General features: G+C 32.9%; 1 protein-coding gene across 1 annotated transcript in view; it reads left to right on the top strand.

The window, feature by feature from the left end:
- Positions 1–22143, top strand: part of LOC145335151 (uncharacterized) — a 63583-nt gene that overhangs the window by 5104 nt on the left and 36336 nt on the right. Inside the window, exons 5-8 of the mRNA XM_080180883.1 lie at positions 446–495; positions 994–1079; positions 2746–2826; positions 6853–6972. Coding sequence (XP_080037009.1) covers positions 446–495; positions 994–1079; positions 2746–2826; positions 6853–6972 — 337 coding nt within the window. The remainder of the gene's footprint in view (positions 1–445; positions 496–993; positions 1080–2745; positions 2827–6852; positions 6973–22143) is intronic.

Below are 22143 nucleotides of genomic sequence, written 5' to 3'. Positions count from 1 at the left end.
CTTAATTATCCGATTGGTCTCATTTTTGGTATACTGATTCCTGGGACAACAAAGTACAATATTATAAGCGAAGCAACTCTATAATCAAGTCCTAAATATGTAAATATGTCCATAAATATTATCCTATATCAAGCAGTTTTTTAACAAATTCACTTTACTTACAATTTTGCTTTGACTCTTATACATTTATATTGTGATTATTCAGTTCTGACACTACCGTTTCAGTGCTTCGCTTTTATGTTGTCATCCTTGTTAAAAAAAAAACTTGATCTTATGGGTTTGGCTAAAAACTTCAAGTCAACAAACCTTGTCCATACTTTTCAACCAATAATATTAAACTACAAAAGGAGTAATTTTGTTTATCATTATTGGGCATGTAAATAAATTTTTCGTTTATTGTCTTACCCCTAAAGATCCCTGATTTTTTATACTTATATTTATTTAGGATCATGAAGTAGAAAATGAAGCAAGAATTCTTAAAAGAAATTCAATGAGGTTAAAGTATTTAGATTTTTAATATGATTTTATCCTTTTTAATATGGAAACTTTACCCTTAAGGAGAGAGTATTTTTAGCAACCACCCCCCCCCCCCCCAGGGATAGAGTTAATGAAGTTATAATTTAATGATTTAAAAGAATATAATTGTCAAAAATTCACGTCTTGGCTATGGAGTTCTTAAAAACGTTGGTCTCTAAAAAGTTATCTTTGTGTGGCACTTATATACGTGTCTTGGAGGTAGTTAAATGTAAGTATGTCTGACGTTTGTATTTCTTTACAAAAAAAGGGCAGATGTGTGTTTTTATAAATTTTTTCAAGGCATAGAATGGAGAATACACGAGTTCCCCCTCGCCCAACCGTTAGTTCCCCTTGCTCCACCTCCCATCTCCCTTCTACCTTAATAAATGTTGTATTATATCAATGATCATTTTATACTGATGGGAATTCAAATCAGATATGTTATATTTTTTATTGAATTTTAAAACATTATTTTAGGTATATTGGGCATTGGTACTATCCAGAAGGAGGATGGGGCTGGATAGTTGTACTAGCAGCCATGATAATCAATATTACTACACAAAGTAAGTTATTAGATAGATAGATAGATAGATAAAAAGATAGATAGGTAAATAGATAGATAGAAGGAGGATGGGGATGGATAGTTGTACTAGCAGCCATGATAATCAAAATTACTACTCAGAGTAAGTTAATAGATAGAAAGATAGGTAGATAGATAGATAGAAGGAGGATGGGGATGGATAGTTGTACTAGCAGCCATGATAATCAAAATTACTACTCAGAGTAAGTTAATAGATAGAAAGATAGGTAGATAGATAGATAGAAGGAGGATGGGGATGGATAGTTGTACTAGCAGCCATGATAATCAATATTACTACACAGAGTAAGTTAATAGATAGATAGATAGAAGGAGGATGGGGCTGGATAGTTGTACTAGCAGCCATGATAATCAATATTATTACACAGAGTAAGTTAATAGATAGATGGATAGATAAATAAAAAGATAGATAGGTAGATAGATAGATAGAAGGAGGATGGGGATGGATAGTTGTACTAGCAGCCATGATAAGAAATATTACCATACAGAGTAAGTTAGATAGATAGATTGATTTTATTGATTCATTGATTAACAGATTGCTTCATAGCAGAATAAAGATTTATGGATGGATAAATTAATTGATTAGTTCATGGATTGATGGTTGATTGCTTGATACACTGGCTGATACTTGGATTGATGGTTGATTGCTGGATGAACTTAGTGATTAATAATGCATTGGTTGAAATATGGATTAATGGATGAATTGATTGATTGATTTATTAAAGAGAGATGAATAGATTGATTGATTGATGATTAATTTTAACACTAGTTTTTTTAGCCCCAAGATGCCGAAGGCATGGTCTAAAAAACTGGTTTTAATCTTACATCTGAAAACCGGTTCTAATCCACACCGATATTAATCGGTTTAGAAGCGATACGGGAAAAGAAGATTCCCTAATATTATCTAGAATCTTCACTAAAAATCAAAAATTTTTAATTTATCCAAATAATAGTAGAGAAAAAACATTTTCAATACATAGATAGATTGGTGGTTATATGTGTTATGATTTTATTGGGATATAAAACTGGTAGCATAACATAAATTTAGAATATTTCAGGGCTCGGCAGCCGTGTGTCAGCCTTAACTTCAAACCTGTTTTATGCTTTGAAATGTTTGGAACAGGTTTAGACTTACAGCAGATTTTTTTTAAATTGTAAAAGATTGCTTTCCTAGAGGCTTCCATGTGACAAGCGACTGATGCACGGCTGATACTCCGCTGCCAAGCCCTGAAATTTTTTACCTATAAAGTAGAATCTTTATTTATGTAAATTTTGTGTCATAAAATAAACTTGGAAAAAGCAACACATCTCACTTTATATTTATGTCAAGTTTACATTTTTAAAAGTTTTTTGTGTCTATAGTGTTTTTGAAAGAACAATTTTTTCTTTATTTAACCCGCTTACCATTGACATAAATTAATAATCAACTTTTTTATCATAATTTGTTGAAAACTGCTAGTTATTTTTTTTCTTGTACATTAAGCCCTAAACAAAGATATTGATTAATAGTTTCTGCCAATGGTAAATGGGTTAAATTAAGCAATACTTTTGTTCCTTAAAAAAAACTATATCTATCTATCTATCTAAGTATATCTATCTATCTATCTAAATATGTATATCTATCTATCTAGGTTTAATGCTGTCACTCCCCCTGTTTATGGGCCATTCAATAAGAGTAAAATTTGGAAACAATGTTCCAGAAACACTTACGGGTAAATTACTTTTTTTTCACAAGTAGCACAGCTACTCTATAACTTTTGTGTAACTTACAGAATTTGTATAGGCTTGTTCCGTACGTACTTTTAATCATTTTAACCTTATAACTAGACAAAGTGTTTCAAAATCAGCCATGTGACGTCATAAAAATGAGGGAGATGAGAGGTGAAGTGGGAAAGAAAAAAGAAATGGATAATCCCGCATTTTTATGACGTCACATGGTTGGTTTTTCAGACACGTTTTTCCAGTTACCTTTGGCTGGTTTTTAGCTGTTCTCTAATATTCCTAAAGGCTAGGGGCGTAGCTGTCTTTGAAAAAAAAGTATGTGCAAGAAAAGCGTAATGGATTTTTTCAACATCAATACAAAAGTTTGTTTGATTGAGTTTAAGTTTGGGAGAAATATAGAAAGAGAATATTAAAGACAGACAGCCAGATAGGGAGATACATACCCGCGACCGTGGATCAACACATAGCGCATCCGCTCGTCGTTTGGAAGGTGATAGGTTCGAATCTCGGCTTAACATTTCGTCATAACTAAAGACGTTAAAAATGGTTCCTACTATTTATAATATGTCAGATGCACGACATGAATAGTTGGAGTAGGGGGAATGCGTTTGAGGTAGATAAATAGATAGTTTTATATAAGACAGACAATTTATCCTTAAAAGTAACAGGATGTCTATCTCACTATGTATCAAAGGATCTGGCTAACCACTGAACCAATATGGCTCTACCTAACAAAATAGCTTCCCATCTTAGGAAGGTTTATAACTATTTTGGGGGAGTAAGAGAGTTATTTGATAGATAACGAACAGATATATATAATTGTATAACAGTAAATTCAAGAAAGATAGTAGGAAAGAGATAGACAGACAGAGAAGGATAGAAAGAGATACTAAGTTGATTGATAGATAGATTAACAGATATAATTGTATAACAGTATTGTTGAGATAAAATCTCAGGGGGGGGGGGAGGAGAGATTTGACATTGTATTGGTACCCAAAGTTTTATAACAGCATTATCCTGTGTATTAGCTTTAAAAACTTTGGGAAATTTTGTTGAATTTTGATTGGTTGGTTCCAAACTAATAGTGTTAAAACATTTCATCCAATAATTTACGGTAATGATGATTTTGATTATCATCATCTGGGATGTAGATTGAGTTATCGTCCATTGTCTTATCCCTTACTATCCCTGGATAAAATGTAGAAAAATAAAATGGAGGAAAGATATTTTGCTGGCTTCACATTTCTATTTTAAAGACAAGGATTTAATTTGCAAGAGTAGCGTTATTTTAGTAAGATTTTTGGTCTTAAGCTTAAGATTTCAATAACTACACAACTGATTGAGTTCTCCATTTTAAGGTGATTAACATAGGTAACAGGATGGTGTTAGGCTATTAAATTTAAGACTTAAGTCTTGGTATGGTTTTAGCCTATTGTCTGCGCTCCTCTGGCACTCTAAGTACTGACCCCCTGGTTTTGGCGGCGCATCCGCTATTTATACATATAAAGTTAAGGTTTTATTTGAAGCATAATATATCTACAATGGCAAGCATAGGCTTTAAAGGGAAATTTCAAATATTAAGGGGTTGGTTTTTGGCTATTTTCAGTAGGAAAAGGAGGTGACAGTAACAAAACTCTCTAGGACCTTAGCCGAAAACATTTTTCGTAGGGCGACAAAGTGTCTCAAAAAATCAACCATGTGACGTCATAAGAATGAGGGATTATCCATCTCTTTTTGAGGGGTTGTCTCTCTCCCACTTCGCCTCTCATCTCCCTCATTTTTATGACATCACATGGCTGATTTTAGAGACACTTTGTACCCCTACCATTTTTCATTTATCATTTTTAAAATTGAATATGTAAGATTTTGTTTTCTGTAGAGAATCTTTGCTACAAAATGTTGTCAATGAAAAATGAAAATTGGTTGGGCTTAAGAGAGACAATATTTAGCAATATTTTAGTTTATTTTGGCTAAAATCTTTTCCATTTAACTATTGGCTTTGTCCCTAGCATTTTGAGATGATACCCAAACATTTACTTAACATTGTTAAGCACAGAAAAATCTCTTCTATTTTCTAAAGAAATTTAAAAAATTGGAAAATGGGGGAGTTTGATATTATTTTTTCTTTTGTTTGTTTATTATTGTAGACCAGAATACTGGATAGCACATTTGTCAATTTCAATTTCAAAATTTTTCATTCGTTTTCAAAAGAATGGGTGGGGGGGGGGGGGGGGTTAAAGGCATCTTGAGGGAAAGCCCCCTTTTTTTATAAAAATTATTTTCTGATATGTACCTGATATTATTTCAGTATTATTGAGCTGGAGTGTACTCTGTGTGTCCATGTTTGTATCCCCCCTGACCCTGTACCTGATATTATTTCAGTATTATTGAGCTGTAGTGTACTCTGTGTGTCCATGTTTGTATCCCCCCTGACCCTGTACCTGATATTATTTCAGTATTATTGAGCTGGAGTGTACTCTGTGTGTCCATGTTTGTATCCCCCCTGACTCTGTACCTGATATTATTTCAGTATTATTGAGCTGGAGTGTACTCTGTGTGTCCATGTTTGTATCCCCCCTGACCCTGTACCTGATATTATTTCAGTATTATTGAGCTGGAGTGTACTCTGTGTGTCCATGTTTGTATCCCCCCTGACTCTGTACCTGATATTATTTCAGTATTATTGAGCTGGAGTGTACTCTGTGTGTCCATGTTTGTATCTCCACTGACTCTGTACCTGATATTATTTCAGTATTATTGAGCTGGAGTGTACTCTGTGTGTCCATGTTTGTATCCCCCCTGACTCTGTACCTGATATTATTTCAGTATTATTGAGCTGGAGTGTACTCTGTGTGTCCATGTTTGTATTCCCCCTGACTCTGTACCTGATATTATTTCAGTATTATTGAGCTGGAGTGTATTCTGTGTGTCCATGTTTATATCCCCCCTGACTCTGTACCTGATATTATTTCAGTATTATTAGGCAGGAGTGTATTCTGTGTGTCCATGTTTGTATCTCCACTGACTCTGTACCTGATATTATTTCAGTATTATTGAGCTGGAGTGTACTCTGTGGTGTCCATGTTTGTATCCCCCCTGACCCTGTACCTGATATTATTTCAGTATTATTGAGCTGGAGTGTACTCTGTGTGTCCATGTTTGTATTCCCCCTGACTCTGTACCTGATATTATTTCAGTATTATTGAGCTGGAGTGTATTCTGTGTGTCCATGTTTATATCCCCCCTGACTCTGTACCTGATATTATTTCAGTATTATTAGGCAGGAGTGTATTCTGTGTGTCCATGTTTGTATCTCCACTGACTCTGTACCTGATATTATTTCAGTATTATTGAGCTGGTGTGTACTCTGTGGTGTCCATGTTTGTATCCCCCCTGACCCTGTACCTGATATTATTTCAGTATTATTCAGCTGGAGTGTACTCTGTGTGTCCATGTTTGTATCCCCCCTGACCCTATACCTGATATTATTTCAGTATTATTGAGCTGGTGTGTACTCTGTGGTGTCCATGTTTGTATCCCCCCTGACCCTGTACCTGATATTATTTCAGTATTATTGAGCTGGAGTGTACTCTGTGGTGTCCATGTTTGTATCCCCCCTGACTCTGTACCTGATATTATTTCAGTATTATTGAGCTGGAGTGTACTCTGTGTGTCCATGTTTATATCCCCCCTGACCCTATACCTGATATTATTTCAGTATTATTGAGCTGGTGTGTACTCTGTGGTGTCCATGTTTGTATCCCCCCTGACCCTGTACCTGATATTATTTCAGTATTATTGAGCTGGAGTGTACTCTGTGTGTCCATGTTTGTATCCCCCCTGACCCTGTACCTGATATTATTTCAGTATTATTGAGCTGGAGTGTACTCTGTGGTGTCCATGTTTGTATCCCCCCTGACCCTGTACCTGATATTATTTCAGTATTATTGAGCTAGAGTGTACTCTGTATGTCCATGTTTGTATCCCCCCTGACCCTGTACCTGATATTATTTCAGTATTATTGAGCTGGAGTGTACTCTGTGTGTCCATGTTTGTATCCCCCCTGACCCTGTACCTGATAACGACCAGACCTGCCAGGATCTCTGCCATACTAGCTGCATTTACAATTTCTCTAGGTAAGACTAAATTTAATATTCAGATCAATCAATCCACCTATTGGTCCATCTTTCGATCTATCTATCGTTCAATATATTGATTCATCAATCAAATAATCTATTAATTCATCTATCAATTAATCTATTAATTCATCAATCAATTAATCTATTTATTCATCAATCAATTAACTATTAATTCATCTATTGATTTATCTATTGATCCATCTATAAATCCTTATATGAATTCATCTATGAATCGATATATGAATCCATCCATCGATCCATCTACTAATCCTAGAAATCCATCTACCAATTCATCTACCAATATCTGAATATCGTTAATTAAGACATGTTAGAATTGTCCTATCGATTTCAATTTTGCATGGTGATTACTTTAGTAGTTAGGCGTAGCAACTCTCTAAACATTCTTGTCAGTACGTCCATTTTAAACATGTTGATATTTTTTACTTTTTAACAATAAATTTTTATGTTATCTAATCATAAGATTGATCTGATTTTTGGTATGTTGATTCCTTAGACAACAAAGTATAATCTTAAAAGCGAAGCAACTCTATAATCAAGTCCTAAAAATGTAAGTATCAAGCAGTATTTCAACAAGTTTACTTACAATTTTGCTTCGACTCTTATACATTTATATTCTGATTATTCAGTTCTTACACTATATAAGTGTTAATGTCCGTTTGTCCTACCGTTTCAGTGCTTCGCTTTTATGGATGTTGGCATCCTTGTTATATAAGTTTTATACATATATATTATTTTGTTGGCTGGAAATCTAATGAATTCTCTATTTGAATGGTTTAAACTGTTTTGAATTGGAAATGGTATTGCTGTTTTGTTCTGGCTAGCAAACACACTCTAATTTATGGTGGATAATAAAGGTATAAGAATGAAGGACAATTTTTTCGGTCACAGATAAATTAGATAATAAACATTCTATAAATGAAATATAAATCTTAGATATCATCTAGATGTGCTTTCCCTCAAAGTGATTACTGAGCACTGAATAACCCTAGAGTTTTTTTTAAAATAAAGAGGAAAGGTATTATTACAATGTCTAACTCTGTTATGGCAACCTAGCGGGGCTTGCTAGTACCAATTATAGCCTAACCTGATCTAAAGTGCATACAAAAAACTAACCCCGACCACAAATATATTTACATAATGAGGAAGGTTTCAATGCTTAATGTGTACATTGAGGGGAAAGCCCCTTCTTTCCAATATCTTTGTTATCATACCTTATAAGTGTATAGCTATTCTGCAAACTGGAAAATAAGAAAATTGGAAAAAGATTGTAGTTTTTTTTCCCTGCAGGCTTTTCAGACTACTGCAAACAAATTTACATTCCAGTGATGAATAGGATAATTTCTCTCTCACCTCTAGTAAGGGATGTTTTTTTTACAAATGTACAAGGATGAAAACAACCATAAGTTCCGTGGTCATAAAAAATAAAAAAGATTGTGAAGTTTATGAAACATTTAATTAAAAATCATTAATCATTTAAGATTATACAAATTATAAATAAATAAATGTCTGACAGATCAAGTAAGTTGTATAATGGATGCTCTACGATAAAGGATGACAATACAAAAAATATCAGTATGCTATCTTTAATAGTATCTGAGAAATTATCGTTTCTCAACAGCTTCAAGATGAACTAAGGCGATTAAGATTGAAGTTAGAGCTTTAGTTGTTAAAAATTCTGCTACTTATTGATTGATTAAGACTTCTGAATTATAATCATATAAGCACAATTAATCAGAGAGTGGGGGGACAATAAACTGTTAATTACACTAGTCCCCAAGTTTATAATAACTTTTTCTTATTTGTGGGCTTAACAACTTCTGAGACTTTAATGAATTTTGATTGGTTGTTTTATCAAGTTGAGTGTTCAAACGATTTAACCTCTAATTTTACGCTACATAGGTGGTAACTTTGTGTAGCGTCATTGGGGATTTACATTAATTTATCAGCCATTGTCATATCCCTTTAGATCCCTGACAATCAAATTAAGGAAATCGATTTTTTTCTATAATTGACTGAAGAACCTTATTTTGAAAAGGAAAGATTATATTTGCTTTTTATATCTATCCATTTAAATACATTAAAGAGAGATAAACATCGTGCAGGATGGCTGTATGATGAGGGATCTAAAGGGATAAGACAATGGCCGATAAATTTATGTACATCCCCAATGATGATACAAAAAAATAACCCCCTATATAGATTATAATTAGTGGTTGAAACATTTGAACACTCAGCTTAATGAATCCACCAATAAAAGTCCCCAAAGTTGTTAAGCCAATGAATAAAAAAAAGGGTTATTGTAAAACTTTGGGGACAGCCCATGGTACCCTCTTTCTCTCTCTCTGTTGTATGAAAGATATATTAAAGCTAATCACAAACGGTTTATTAGGGACCCCTTAAAAATAAGGGTATCTTTAGCCTTACTTTAGTTTAGGGGAGATAGTCTACCCTTAAATTTAGTAATGTCAAGCTTAGGTAAAGATTTTGATAGGAATACTTTAGCCTTACATAAACCTATCATATCAATATAAGGTACTCTAAGTTGTCTTCCTTTGCCAGCCCCCCCTCCACATCTACCCTTTTCAAACGATTCCCCCCCAATGAATAGCCGCCACAACACTCACCATTCCCCTCCCCCCCCCCGTTCCTTAGTGTTCTTTCAATTGGGGTTATATAAGAAAAGTTTCATTAGACTTAGAGGCGTTAAAAATTATCATGAGGCTGTATATTCTATTTTAAGTTTTCTACATTTTTTCCCTTAATCTTAATCTTGTTTTTACTAATTAAGAGATTTTTTAGCTGATTAATAAAAACTCTTCCTATCTTTTAAGTAAAAGATTTAGGAATCCCTATCATAAACCCCTCTCCCTTTATGATGCCCCAGCCTTATAAATCCTCCCTTTTCATATAATTCTCCACCTAGGTTTACCTAAGGGTGTCGTTAATTTTTTAAAAAAAAATAATGAATAAAATTGTTTCTTAGCTTAACAATTTGATATATTTTTTTAACAAAAAATTTTGTGGATTAAATTAAACTTTAATACAATAGAAAAAAATCTTATAGATTCATATAGAGCTAAAAGCATACTCTTTGTAATAAGTTTTAAATATAACTCTTTGTAGAATTTAATTTTCACGTCGCCATAGTTGTTCATTCAATTTAACAAAAAAGGATCAAAGATTCAGCACTTTTTCCATTTCAAATATTTGATTATGAGTCATGTGATTTATCTATATTTCATGTAGTGCCTGTATACCAAGCAAAGAAATCACTCTGTACAAAAAAAAATTTTAAATCTTTCTTTATAAATCTTACATCTTTAAAGTTTAGAAAAGTAGCCGCAATTATGTATAACAAATATAGGATGTATGTCTGTGTGTGCATGGGAATTAAATAGAAACTTTGAAGCTATTTAAGGCCATAATATTTTTTTTTAATTCAAGCTAAAAGAACGATTTGCTGTTTTTAAAAATAACCAAAAAAATAATAAGGAAGTACAGCAGTACTACAGTATAATTAACCAATAGATATAATAGAACTAGATGGTCAATCGGGATCCATAATTTGTGAGACTTAACCCTTAACAGTTGGGCCCCTTGCCGCACCTTTATCAGTAGTTCAATGCCCCCCCCCCCCCATTATCTCAGCTCCTATTAAAGCTAGAGGGCTAAAAAAAATTGTGCATGTCCCCTATTTGATAATGAATTTTCGCTTCCTTCACACTTTTATTCAACAACCTTTGTTTTTACATCCTTTTTTACTTAGGGGGGGGGGGGGGGGATCACCAAAAAAAACATAAAAAAAACCTTTGGACAAAATACAGCTTTTTGGGAGATATATTTTTCATCCCCTCCATTTTATTTTATTTGGGGGAGGGTTTCCTGAACCCCATAAAACATCCCCCCAAACCTGTAGTAGTACATCCTCATCCTTATACTAAAGTAACAGGAAGTTTGTGTGTCTGTCTGTGTATCTGTACCTAGGGATCTCGCTAACCGCTGAACCGATTGGGTTCTCCTTAACAAGGTAGCTTCTCATAAGTCCTGGGAAGGTTTATAACTATTTTCTTGGGGGGTGGGATAACCCCAACGCCCCCAAAAATGAAAAATACCCCCCCGACAATTTTTAAAAAAAAATTTTTAACTAAAATTAAAAATGATGATGGGGGGGCACCCCTAGATATACCACACTTTTCTGGGATCTTGCTGTGTCAAGTATCAACTGTTGGGAATATCAAAGGATAACTTCATGCAAAATTTGAGCCGGATCCGGCCAAAACCGGCCGTGAATTTTATGAAAAACCGTTTTTTTCCGGTTTTTAGTGGGTATCTGTAAATCGATTCAGCTGGAGCAAAACCGGTTGGAGGTACAAAAAATTTTACATCACATGAAATTTAGCCAATGTAATTGCCTACAAAAATGTACTCTATCATCAACTTGATTGAACAACTCTTTCCCCTCCTAAATGTCCATTAAAACCTCGGAAACGGCAAAAATCGCCAAAAATCACGCCTTCGGCGGCAAATAACGGCTAAACGGTCAGCCGGAGGCGAATGAAACATAAATAAAGAAATGTCCGCCTCAAAAAGTTGTTCAACATCAAAAAGATGCTTGAAGTCTCTAAAACAACTCCTTCCCCTCCTTTAAGGGGAAAAACTGAAAAAACGTGATTTTCAAAAGTATGCCCACTTCGGGGGTGTGGGGGGCACTGAACCCGTCACCCCAGGGTCACCAAATATAAAGTCTAGGCGGCCCACAATGCTGAATTTTCACCAAGTGAAAGTCTTGTGTCATTATCTCTTATGAGAAAAAAGTTATTAATTAATTAAAATTTCAAATTGTGATTTTTGATGGATTTCTTTGATGAAATGACAGGCCGGTCAATTTTTAGGCCATTTTTTGCGGTTTTTGGGCCGTCACGCCCAAACGGTTTGAGATAATCTCACGGGACCTTTTGCCCAACCTAAGTCTGGTTATAGTGAGGTCTAGGAAAAAAAATCAGACTTACGCAAAAGATTATAATTATAATCTTTACACAGAAAAATGGCACGAGGTGAGGGTTTGAGGGGCCAAAATGAGCCGACCAGCGATTTTAGACGGCGCGCAGCGACGTCGTGCTTCATCCAATCCGGGATTTTTTTTTCTTAGACCTCACAAATAACCAGGCTTAGGTCGGGCAAAAGGTCCTGTGAGATTATCTCAAACCGTTTGGGCGTGGCGGGCCGAAAACAGCAAAAAATGGCCTAAAAATTGACCAGCCTGTCATTTCATCAAAGAAATTCATCAAAAAATCACAATTTGAAATTTAATTAATAATAACTTTTTTCTCATAAGAGATAATGACACAAGACTTTCACTTGGTGAAAATTCAGCATTGTGGGCCGCCTAGACTTTATATTTGGTGACCCTGGGGTGACGGGTTCAGTGCCCCCCACACCCCCGAAGTGGGCATACTTTTGAAAATCACGTTTTTTCAGTTTTTCCCCTTAAAGGAGGGGAAGGAGTCGTTTTAGAGACTTCAAGCATCTTTTAGATGTTGAACAACTTTTTGAGGCGGACATTTCTTTATTTATGTTTCATTCGCCTCCGGCTGACCGTTTAGCCGGTATTTGCCGCCGAAGGCGTGATTTTTGGCGATTTTTGCCGTTTCCGAGGTTTTAATGGACATTTAGGAGGAGAAAGAGTTGTCCAATCAAGTTGATGATGAATTACATTTTTGTAGGCAATTGCATTGGTTAAATTTCACATGAATTAAAATTTATTGTACTTCCAACCGGTTTTGCTCCAGCTGAATCGATTTACAGATACCCACTAAAAACCGGGAAAAAACCGGTTTTCCAGAAAATTCACGGCCGGTTTTGGCCGGATCCGGCTCAAATTTTGCATGGAGTCATCCTTTGATATTCCCAACAGTTGATACTTGACACAGCAAGATCCCAGAAAAGTGTGGTATATCTAGGCAAACCCCCCCCAAAAAAAATTTTTCTACCCAACAAAATTTTTTTTACTTTTTCTTATAAAATCTAAAATAAGATATTGGGTAATCAAATTTGACTCCCCCTCCTCAAGTGCCCCTAGAGGCCTCTAGGGGCATAGCCGCTAGTAAGAAATATAGGTATACAAGTCAATTTCAGGTTCCATGTATAATTCTGAAGGTCCTGATCCTCCAGGCAAAGAGGGAGTGAAGTAGGGATTAACCCCCTCAAACAATTTGAGGAGGGATAAATACCCCCCCCCCCAAAAAATAAAAAATCTCTAACAAAAAATTTTTTGGCGCGCTTCCAGTGCATTTTTAGTACTAAATATTTAATAAAATTTAAATTACCCCCCAAAAAATTTTACCCCAGGAGTAAATTTAGGGGGGGGGGTAAACAAAATTTACCCCTGCAAACAGATTTCAGTTGGGGTAATTACCCCCCAAGCAAATTTTACCCCCAGGGTAAAAATTTTAAGGAGGTTAAAAAAAATTTGCGGCACGCTTCGCACGCCATTTTTTCCCCCTTTGACAAGAAAAATCTTTTTAGTGAGTGTGGAAGGTCACCCCTTTTCCAAAAAAAAAATTAATTTGAAATTGAAGACAAAACATTTTTTAAGAGGGTCACTCCATCCCCAGAAAAATTAAAAGTGGAAGAAAAAAATATTTGTACCGGGTGGTGTGGGAAGTCACCCCATTTCATGGAAGAAAAATTTTAAAATGGAAGATAAAAAAATTTTAGATAAAATTTTTTTACGGGGGTGTGAGAGGTCACCTCACCCCCAAAAAAATTCAAAAATAAAAGAAAAAAATTAAAAAATTGAAAATGGGAACCCAGTATTAGTGTCGGACTGATTATGACGTAACCAAAAAAATTAGCCAATGAGAGGCCACTATGAATTTTACCATTGGTCAATAATGTCCTCTCATTGGCTAATTTTTTTTGTTACGTCATAATCAGTCCGACACTATTACTGGGTTCGAAAATGGAAGTTAATTTTTTTTTAATTTAAGGGGGTTTGGGAGGGTACTCAACCCCCAAAAAATATAAAATAAAAGAAAAGTATTTTTTTAAAAATTTAAGTTGGTGTTGGAGATCACCCACCCATGAAATAAAAAAGTTGAAAAATTAACAAAGGGGTTTGTCTTATAGGAACCGCTTTATATGTATAACAGAATTTGATGCCAGATAGACCATCTAGATCTTAAATATCTATTCATTGGTTGTCAAAGGTGTTTTAAAACAAGTTAAAGAAGAAAGAAAAATTACCTGCTTTCTCATACCTTTAAGAATACCTTAATTTATTTAGGTGTCCCTAACTTTTAATGTAAGCCTACCTTAAAGTTTTACTAAAAACCTTACATAAGTTTCCTAAGTAACCTTTATCAACCCCCCCCCCTTCCCCTCTCTTCTCTCCTCTACCTGCTTTCTTTCCAATTAAAGTGGCTGTGAATTTGCAAATAACGTTATATATATAGGTAGATAACTGGCAATTAGAGATAATTTTTTAAAAATATTGCCTTAAAAAATAACAATTATTCAATTAAATGAAAAAGAATTTTTAAATTTTCTGAACTTTACACTACCGTGAACACCATTTTTAAGAAAACTGAATAATAAATGCATTAAATACGAATAATTGTAGTGATTATATAGATAATTGCATTCAAAATAGTTAATACGTTATGTTTTTTTTTAAATGTCATTTAAAAGTAACACACAAGACAGTCATTTTAATGATAAAAATGCAAAAAATAAAAAAAAGTAACAGATCAAAACTTGAAATGTTATTTACTGGCCCGGCTTTTTGCGTTACCTCTCTCTCTCTTTCTCTCTCCTCTCTCTCTCTCTCCTCTCTCTCTCTCTCTCTCTCTCTCTCTCTCTCTCTCTCTCTCTCTCTCTCTCTCTCTCTCTCTCTCTCTCTCTCTCTCTCCCTCCCTCCCTCTCTCTCTCTCTCTCTGTTTCTCTTCTTTAACTTTGCTATTTCTACCTCTAGGTTAGTTGTTAATTAAATATTATTTAAAGTGTAAAAAGATTAAACCATTCAAATCTATAAAAAGTCATTCTAATCTAAATTTATATTTTCTAATTTCTATTTAATATTCAAAGGGATATAAAAGGGCAGAAAAATAGCTTAAAACCAACGAACGACTTTTTTAATAAAAATAAAATAGCCTAAAACCTTTCCCAAAAACTATAAGAATCTTCACTGTAAAAGTGAACCATATCGTTTCAGCGGTAAGCGAGATCCTTCTCTACAGATAAAAAAAGCTTACAACTTTATAAAATTGTTAAATCTTTTCATTTAAAACTCACCCTTCAGTATGTGATTGTATGCAGGGAGGAAATGGATATTTGGCTTTTTATTACATTAGTTCCCAAAGTTAATGACATTTTGTTAGTTGGCTAATTAACTTTGGAGACTTTCATAGAATTTTGTGTATATTTTCATTGTGAATATCCATTAATTTAACGGCTCTTGTCTTATGCCTCTAGTTCCCTGGTTAATTATGTAGCAATGGCTGTGCGGGTGGGGCGTTAAGTGTGTGTGTGTGTTAGTGTATACTACGATAGTGTGTGTGTGCGTGTGTGTGTGTGTGTGACAAATTGCAATAACTATTCATTTTGGAATCAAAAAAGTAATGTTTATTTTTATGGAAAAACTTTAATAAAATGATTGAATTTTTTGCTGAAGTATATAGCAAATATAATAAATTTTTACTTTTTGAACAATTTAAATCTTAAATATCATTCTTTCTATAGATTTAAGCAATTTTTCTATTGTCTTTATACCGGCTGAAACATACCGAAATTCTGTTAATGATTTTATAAAATAAACCAAACTTTTTTATTACATTTTAAAGAAAGTTCGAAGACAAATATTATTAGAGGTTTATTACAAAATTATTTCCTAAGTATTGATTTTTTAGTTTTTATCTGCAAGCGAAGAAATGGCTTTTTTTCTTATAGTTTAATTGTTGCTCAGACTTTAACGTTAACTTCGTGTTGAATTGAGCATGGCATTTTAATCAAATTTTTTTCTAACTTCTTGGAGCTTTTAAGAAATTATTGTACGAAAATTACTTAAAAAACAAGGAAAGGTAAATAAAAATGAATTCTGAAAAAACTAATTCGTGATCTCTTTAAGTACCCTTTAGCTATACCTAACTTTTTATGTAAAGCTAGTCTAATCCCCTCCCCCTTTTCAATGCCCCTAACTCATATATCAACCCTTTTGATCCACTTCTCCAAGCCTTACTTATGAAAAATAAAGGTTACCTTAATTAATTTTAAAATAATAAGAATTAAAATTCTTTCATATGCAGACAATTTGATGTCAACTTTGTGTGGATTATTTTTAATTTTACTACAATAGAAAAAAATTATAAGGCAAGATCTTATAGAAATAAAAGCTACTCTTTGTAACAAACATATCAAATTTGATAATATGTGACTCTTTGTAGATTTTAATTTTAACATCTATATAGATGTTCATTCATTTTAACAAAAAAGTACATAGATTCAACACTTGCTTATTTCTAATATTCGATTATGTGTCATGTGTTTTACCTATATTTCACATGGTGCCTATACCAAGGTAAGAAATCACTATATAACAAGGATGACAACATCCATAAAAGCGAAGCTCTGAAATGGAAGGACAAACAAACTTTAACACTTGTAGATTGTCAGAACTTAATTAGCAGAATATTAATGCATCAGTACAAAGAATATTGTAAGTAAATTTGTTGCAAACTGCCTAAATGGATGATACTGTTTAAGGACATACTAACATTTTTGGGACTTGTTTATAGAGATGCTTTACTTATAACATTTTACCTTGTTGCATAAGAAATCAGTTTTCAAAAAAATCTGAAGAATCGGATAATTTAAATATACAAAAATTTTGTCAAAAAAGTTAAAAATTGACATGTTTCAAATGGACGTACAGACATTCTGGTATTGATTATAGAGTTTCTAAATTGTACCTAACTACTACAGGAATCATCATGCAAAGTTTGGAATCGATAGGACAATTCTAACCTGTTTAAACTAACGAAAAGAGCTAACTCTCTGTGACGAACGTACGGATTGGACGACCCTAATTATAGAAAAGCTTCGATTTTAAAAAATGTTTTTTAACCTAACTTAAAAATCTAACATCTTTAAATATTAGAGGGGTTGTAGCTATCATGTATAACAAAAACAGGATGTGTGTCTGTGTGTGTGGGACTTCTTAAAAACTAATGAAGGCTATAATACTTTTTTTTAATTTTTAAGCTAAAAGAACAATTAGCTGTTTTAGATAATAACCTTTAAAAAAATATTCTACAGAGAAAGTACAAAAGTATAGTATAATGAACCAATAGATATAGTAGATCTAGATGGTAAATCGGGCCCAACTTAATAAGGAATTTCCAAAGAGTTATCTTTATCCCAAAAAAAGTTAACTATTTAAAGATGATTTCTTATATATGTTATGTTGTATGCTTTACATCATGTGAGGGAAGAAATTTTTTAACCATATGATTAACCTAAGCAAAGGCTTATCCTAAGAAAGACTATTTATAGCTGATTCATTTTGCGAATGATATGAAAGGATAATTGCTCTTTCAAATTCTCAAACCAAATTCTGTTTACTTTCTAACCAATATATGGCAGATTGATCCTCCCCTGTATTCCTATTGGCTGAATTTGGGAGTATGTATCTATATTATACCTTTTAATAAATCTTACTTGATAATTTCTTTATTGGTGTTCCTTTATTTCTTCAAAACTTGAATGACAGCTTTAAATGACTTATTTTTGATTAAAGTATTTTTTGGCAATGCTTCGCCTATCTATTATTAAGTGTTGATTTAGTGAAAAGAACACTGAAAACTTTTTTTACTATGCTAAGAAAATTGCTAATAAAACATCACATGTTTTATTTTAATAGAGAAAGAGGGGACAATGGGCTATTTATTACTAGCTTATACCAATAACGAAATTAATTTTTTTTAAATCACAAACATGGTTTTCAGCTTTATTACATTTGTCCCCAACATTTCAAAATAACAATTTCTTATTTGTTGGAATAACAACATTTTGAAAATTTGATTGGTTGTTTCATTAAGTTGAGTGTTCAAACGTTTCAACACTCAATTTTAATTTACAGTAGGTGTATTTTTGTGTATCATCATTGGGGCTGTCATTAGTCTACTGGCTTTTGTCTTATCCCTGCTAACTTTATACCTGAGCTTGATCTTTAAATCATTTCAATGGTGCACGGGGTGGTTTAGCGCACCATTGAAATGATTTAAAGATCCAGCTCTGATTTATTTCATTTGTCCCCAACATTTTAAAATAATGTTTTCTTATTCGTTGGCTTAATAACTTATGGGAATAGTAAAATTTGATTGGTTGTTTCATTAAGTTGATTGTAAAAACGTTTTAACCATAAATTTTAATTTACAGTAGGGGTATTTTTGTGTATCATCATTGGGGTTGCACATCAATTTATTGGCTTTTGTCTTATCCCTTTGGATGCCTGTTTTTTTAACCTTTCTTTGTGAATCTAATAACTTTTAAGTTTGAGGGGTAGCTGCTATTTTAAATAACAAAAATAGGATGTTTGTCTGTGAGCTGGGACGTCCAAATGGGGGGGAGGGGATGTAAACCCCCCCTCCCCACCTTCCCCCCAATAAATTTAGGTGTTTTTAAATATGGCTACGGCATATAACTAGGAGTTGAAAAAAACCTTTTGAACTCTACTCTAAGGTTTTTTGAAAAGATTTTTTAATTCCGACCATAAACAAAAAAGTTAGCATTTTGGGAGTTTGTGACCCACCTCCCATTTTCTGTGGGGGGGGGGATGTAAACCCCCCCTCCCCACCTTCCCCCCAATAAATTTAGGTGTTTTTAAATATGGCTACGGCATATAACTAGGAGTTGAAAAAAACCTTTTGAACTCTACTCTAAGGTTTTTTGAAAAGATTTTTTAATTCTGACCATAAACAAAAAAGTTAGCATTTTGGGAGTTTGTGACCCACCTCCCATTTTCTGTGGGGGGGGGGGGTGGAAAATATTCCTCCCAAAAAGTTGTATTTTGTCCTAAAATTAAAAAAAAAAAAATTTTTAAGCTAAAAGAACAATTAATTTGCTGTTTTTAAAAATAACCAATTAAATTCTATTTGTTTGGCTTTAAGATTGCTTTTTTTTATGTAAAGTTGTACTTGTCATGAAAACCGTACATTAATTTGTAAGTACTTCTTGTCAACCCCCCTTCCCCTCTCCTAACATTTCTTCTTTTTGAATTTTTACCTGCTTTCTCTCCATTTAAGAACACTTTAAGTATACCTATTTCTTTATGTAAGCCTTCCTTAAAGTTATACTTACATTAATTTCTAAGTAACCCTTGTCTACCCCCCTTCCTTTCTTTATTGTCTACCTGCTTTCTCTCCAATTAAGAACCCTTTTAGTATACCCTATCTTTTTATGTAAGCCTCTCCTAGCGTTTCTTCATTTTGAATTTTTTTTGGTTGAATAATGAAGTTAATTTACAAAGTTTATGCTGAAGTTTTTTATGCATGGAAACTTTAGACAGCTTTGAGAACCTGTTTTCCTTGAATTTTTGAAATTTTGAAAATTGTGTATTGCAGTTAAGAAATTTTGTTTTGGCTTATTTATAAAAACGTTTCCTAGTTTTATATGTATGGCTAAGCTTAACTAAAGTGTATGTAGCCTTTCTCAATGTAAAATTTAGGTAAGCCTTATAAAGTAAATTAAGATTAAAATAAAAATCATAAAATTAATGTTTTATGGACCAAAGATTTTTCAAGTTTACTAAAGTAAAAAAAAATGAATTAAGAAAGATCATGAATTAATAGTATTATACTCATTGTAATAAGTTTTTTTATATGTCTCTTTGTAAAATTTAATCTTAATAATCTTTTTTGTTGTTTATACATTTTAACCAAAAAGGTTTTTTAAATGTTTAGCATCTGCCCATTTGATTATAATTCATGATTCGGACCATGCTAAGCAAATTGCGAATAAAAAAAGTTATCCTTTACAAAATATTTTGAAGCAATTCTTATAAATCTACTATCTTTAGAGGGGTTTATGTATCTTTAGAGCCGAAAGATAGAATGTATGTCTGTGTGTGTCTGGACTAAGAACTGCGCATGAAAACAGTTTGTTTTATTTTAAAAAGTTTTTTTAAAGCAAGAATAACAGTTGTTTTTTTTTACAAATATAACAAATATAAGAAGCTTCCATGAAAAGAAACCGATTTATTCCAGAAGCTAGCGAGATATTTTAGACACCCTTTATTATATCTCTTTTTAATGGCCCTTGAATTTTTTACACTTTACTTTATTTTTAAATTTTGGCGTATATTAAGGAACATCTATGAACATATCTTTCATTTGTAAGTAGAGGAAATCAGGGATCTAAAGGGATAAGACAATAGTAGATAGATTGATATTCCGTCCAAATTGAATTTGGGGATGCCTAGGCAAAATTTTTGCTTTTTAATTTTTACACCCCTCCCCCCCCCCCCAACATAAAAAAGCTTGGACGTCATTGTCCTGTACAATTAGTTATTGAAACGGTTGGATATTAAGATTAATAAACATACCACTTAAAATTTTGAAAAAAGTTATTAAGTTATTAAGCTATTGAATAAGAAAAAGTTATAATAAAACTTTGGGGACTAATGTAATATTTTAGAAAGCCCAATGACCCCTCCCTTCCTGGATTGAATGAGAATGTGTACTTGCTTTCTACCTGACTTAACTAGATAAGATACCTTTTATATTTTAAGTATACCTAAGTAATTTTATGTAACTCTAATTAAATAATTAAGAAATAAAATTTTAAAAAATATGAAAGACAAGTCTTAATTAGAGCAAAGTTTTTTTTGTCTACATAAATAGAAAAAAAGAAATATTATAGATAACTAGAAGTGTACTCATTGTAATAAATTTTGAATTATGCCTCTTTAAATGTAGAATGAAATGATCACATATATTTTGTTGTTCATTCGTTTTAACGAAAAAAATAATTTGCAAATGTTTAGGACACCTGCCCATTTCCAATATTTGAATATGATTTGTGTTTTTTATATATATTGGGGGAGGTTAATTTACCACATTTTCTATTAAAAAAATCACCCTATAAAAATATTTTTAAGTAACCATTCTTTATAATTAGAAAAATCAAAAATATCTTTAAAGAGGCCTTAGATGGTTACTTGCTATTATTTATAACACAGATAGGATGTATGTGGCGGAATTTACAAGGAACCGTGCTCAAAAACTTAAAAAAGATAGGAATATTTTTCCAAAATTTTAGTTAGAAAAACAATTGGCTGTTTTAAGACATAACCCAAAAGGTACTCGTATATCATCAAACCTGCTTTTTCTTGACATAGCTTAATGTAACTAAGAACAAAATAGGAACCCCTAGTAAACTTTATAAGGTACCTTAAACCTTTCCTAAGTCTTACTTGACATTACTACATTTAGGAATACTTAACAATAACTAAGAAACTCCAAAGGTATACTTAACTAAAAGCTTACATAAGCCTGACATAAGAAAATACCATTAGGGACACTTATCTTCGTTTGTGATTCTCACTATTGTCTTTAAAAGCATTTAACAACATTTAAAAAGGGGTGGGGTGTTATAGTTTTTTTTATTTGGTTTTGTTCAGTAAAATAATGACAGCGTACCTATCATCTAGTGGCTAGTATTCAAAGGGTTACAAAAGGGGCAGAAATGGTCTAAAACCAACCAAAAGTCTAAATCTAAAAATGAAATAGCTTAAAACCATCCCAGAACATATTTGAACGAAGTTTCCTCTAAAAGAAAAAGTAATCCGTTCACTAGTTAATGAGATTTTAAGCTTCAGACAAAAATACTTACTACTTTATATAAAAGGCAAAATAGTTTTTTCTACAGATAAAACACCCCCACCTCTTTAACATAAAACAAAGTAGATTTGTTTGGAAATTTGCATATATTACCTAGAATAGAACTGGAAATAAACTTAACATAATCTTTAAAAGAAGAGAAGCTACTCTATAATACAAAATTTGCGTCTGTTTGTCTGCTACGTTTTTTCTTGGCTGCTATTTATGATAGACAACTGACCTTTTATTTGTGAAGATTCGGTTTTCCAGTATA

The sequence above is a fragment of the Acartia tonsa genome, chromosome 13 (genome assembly GCF_053477335.1).
Source record: "Acartia tonsa isolate MP-2025a chromosome 13, ASM5347733v1, whole genome shotgun sequence".
NCBI lineage: Eukaryota > Metazoa > Arthropoda > Copepoda > Calanoida > Acartiidae > Acartia > Acartia tonsa.
The sequence above is the reverse complement of the archived record's forward strand: the minus strand, read 5'-3'. Positions and strand labels throughout refer to the sequence as shown.